Source organism: Terrapene carolina, unplaced genomic scaffold (assembly GCF_002925995.2).
Source record: "Terrapene carolina triunguis isolate 2854851 unplaced genomic scaffold, T_m_triunguis-2.0 Scaffold33685, whole genome shotgun sequence".
In the NCBI taxonomy this organism is placed as follows: domain Eukaryota; kingdom Metazoa; phylum Chordata; order Testudines; family Emydidae; genus Terrapene; species Terrapene triunguis.
The window spans coordinates 345-3,339 of NW_020698036.1; the positions used below are offsets into that span (position 1 = coordinate 345).

Here is a 2,995-nt window from a genome sequence, read left to right on the forward strand (position 1 = left end):
CCAGGTTTACACTAAAAGAGCCGAGGTCCGAATCCCATTTCTCGTGTTTTTCGCCCATCGCTAGGACACCCCTGCACAATGGAAAGTTAAAGGCAGAGAGAAGGTCTGCGGCAGGCCCAAGGTCCCACAGCAGCTGGGAATAGAACCTGAGTCCTGACTCCTTTTCCAGTGAATTGACCACTGGGCCATACAGCCACCGGGCCATAGAAGGAGGTGGATAGACGGATGTAGGTTGATCAGTGACATGGTTTTCAGATTTTCCCCCTTTTGATGGTTTCTTTTATATTCTCTTTCTTTTTCCAGCAAAATCCACACCCCCCTCCGTCTTCCCCCTGGTTCCCTGCTGCACCCAGACTGGCAGTGCTCCCCCGGACACAAGCTTGGCCTGCCTCGTAACTGGCTATTTACCATCACCAGTGGACATCACGTGGAATTCTGGCAAAGTGACCCAGGGGGTCAAGAATTTCCCAGAGGTGACGATGAGCGACGGGCTCCACACCCGGAGCAGCCTGCTGATCCTCCCTGACAGGTCCCGGCAGGGCGACACCTACCAGTGCGATGTGACACCTCAAGGCACAGCAAAGACAGTGTCGAAGAAGTTCCCTCAGGAATGTAAGACATGCGGTGTGGGAGGACGGGACAGCCAGGCTGAGATTTTCAAAGCGCCTAGAGGGTCTGGGAGCCAGTTAATCTTAATCCACATCCCGTAGGTGCCTCTGGAAAAATCTCACCCTGAACGACTGGGGAAAGTTTGGCCCAGTGTTGAAACACGCTGAGCCCTGGTGCTTTGTCACTCTAGAACTCCTGCCCCCAGCGCCCCCTCCATGGACCCCTGAACGAGGAAGACCTTCAGGTGAAAGGCACCCCTGGGCAGACACCTATGTTCCACTAAGGGGGAGATTTTTCAGCCCTGCCTAAAGGATTTTCAGCCCTGCCTAAAGACACGCAGATGGGCTGAAATGGCACCTAAGACTCATGCTGGCCCTTCTGTACAGGGGAAAACTTCGGCTCACTGCCTGACTCCCTCACCCTCATCCTCACCCAAACCCAGACTAGAACAAAGCCCATTCGCCACGTCAGTCCAAAGCCTCAAAGCAAAACTAGTGCAACTCAGAGCACAGGGTCCCAGCCACCAGGGGCTCCTCCAGCGTTCAGCCGGCTGGATGAGGAACACCCCCCCCCTTCCCACTAGGTCACCTTTCCTGCATGTTTCCTAGGCCTCCTGCCTGGTCCACATCTAGAGATTTTCTTCTCCGGCGCTTTCCTCAGCACTGAGCCAGAAGCTTTCCCTTATATAGACTGCAGCAAGCCGTCCCATGAAACTACAATTCCCAGCAACCACTGGCCTTAAAGGGGCTATATCGCCTTACAAGCTTGCACTGGTTACACCTCTTTGTCATGGAGCTGTGTGTGTTTCTTGCACTCTGGCTGTTCTTGGGCATCTTTTGAAATGGATACAACCCCAGAGCAGCAAACCTAGGCATTCTGGGGTCAGAACTTCAATGGGTCTAAATCATCTGATTTCCCCTGAAGTCAGTGGTACTGTGCAGACTTACATCAGCTGAGGATTTGACCCTTTATCCGTGGTGAGACACAGTCAGTCCTCTCCCAGGTTTTCTTCTGATGCAATGTCATGCTATACAGTGCCACAGTCCCCCTTAAATAGGGGACATTAATTGAGGAAAACTAGTTCAAATAAACAAACACAGCTCAAGTTCCAGCTTTGTCCCTGCTGTTTACCAGGGAGAACACACTCCATGCAGCACGTGCAGAAACAATGCACGGAGGCATTTAATATTTGCCTAGATGATTTAAGGGCCCTGTTCCCATTTGTTTTAATCCCTTACATGGCTGTGAAAAATCTCAGCCCTAGAGGCTGATTAAAGTACTCAATGTAAATGTACCACACCAAGGTGGGGGTTTTGCTAGTGCTGGGAGGACTGTAGAGTTAGCACTCTCTCTGGAAGGGGACTGGGGATCTACAGAGCGTGACACTGGGCTGTGTTTTCCCCTCTCTCTGCTCTCAGCGTGTGGGTCGACAACGCCCCCCCAGGTTCACCTGCTGGCCCCCACCTGCGAGGACAGCTCCACAGAGAGCCAGCTGGAGCTGGTTTGCCTCCTCTTGAGCTTCAAACCCGGCGAAGCCGACGTGAAATGGCTGGTGAATGGAAAGGAGAGCAGCCCCCCCACCCCGGCCTTTTCCTCTGCAATGGGCACAGACGGCTTCTACATGGGGCAGAGCCGCATGAACGTCACCAAGCAGAGCTGGGAGAAGGGCGACGTCTACACCTGTCAAGTGACCCACCCAGCAGTGGGAACAGAGCTCTCCATGCACAACACCAGCAAGTGCTTGGGTGAGGGGCTACGCCCGTGCATGGCAGGGAGGTGGGGTGGAGAGTTACTCAGAAACCAGCCCTGCCTAAGGGTAGGTGGGACTGCACCTAGACACCAGTGTGATGGGAGACATAGGAGTACCCTAGAGAAACTGGTACTGTAGGTGGATGGGAAGAGAAAGAGATACAATGGCTGGATGGATGGGATGGAGACTATGAGTGTTCTGATGGAGGTGGATGGATAGATTAGATTAGATTTCAATAGTCTTTTTCTGTCTTTCCACATAATTTGAACTGGTCAATGACATCTCTTTGCATTTCTCAGCCTGCCTCAGAAGCTCACTTGACCCAACCATCTATTTAACCAAACCCTCCTATGAAGACATCATCAAAAGTTCTGGTCATGTTACCTGTCTATTTCTGGGTTATGACTTAGCAGCCAGCAGAATCACATGGAAAGTGGATGGGCAAGTCAGCTCTGCGGCGAAGACAGAACCCCTCAAGACGAACAGCAACGGGACCACCAGCCTGGTCAGTTCTCACCCTGTGTCGCTGGCACAATGGGGACAAGGCACCAAATTCACCTGTAAAGTGACCACACCCTGTTCTGGAGAGCTAACCCAGGACATAACCATGAGCAATACAGGTGAGTAGCCTTGGCA

General features: G+C 52.5%; 1 gene segment (V, D, J or C); it reads left to right on the forward strand.

Moving 5' to 3' along the window:
• Positions 1-303: 303 nt before the first annotated feature.
• Positions 304-2,979, forward strand: LOC113409484 (the record flags this gene model as incomplete). The annotated part of the segment is given in 3 exon segments: positions 304-612; positions 2,028-2,354; positions 2,659-2,979. Coding segments are annotated over 3 exon segments (957 nt in total), but the record flags the coding sequence as incomplete, so codon positions are not given.
• Positions 2,980-2,995: the final 16 nt, after the last annotated feature.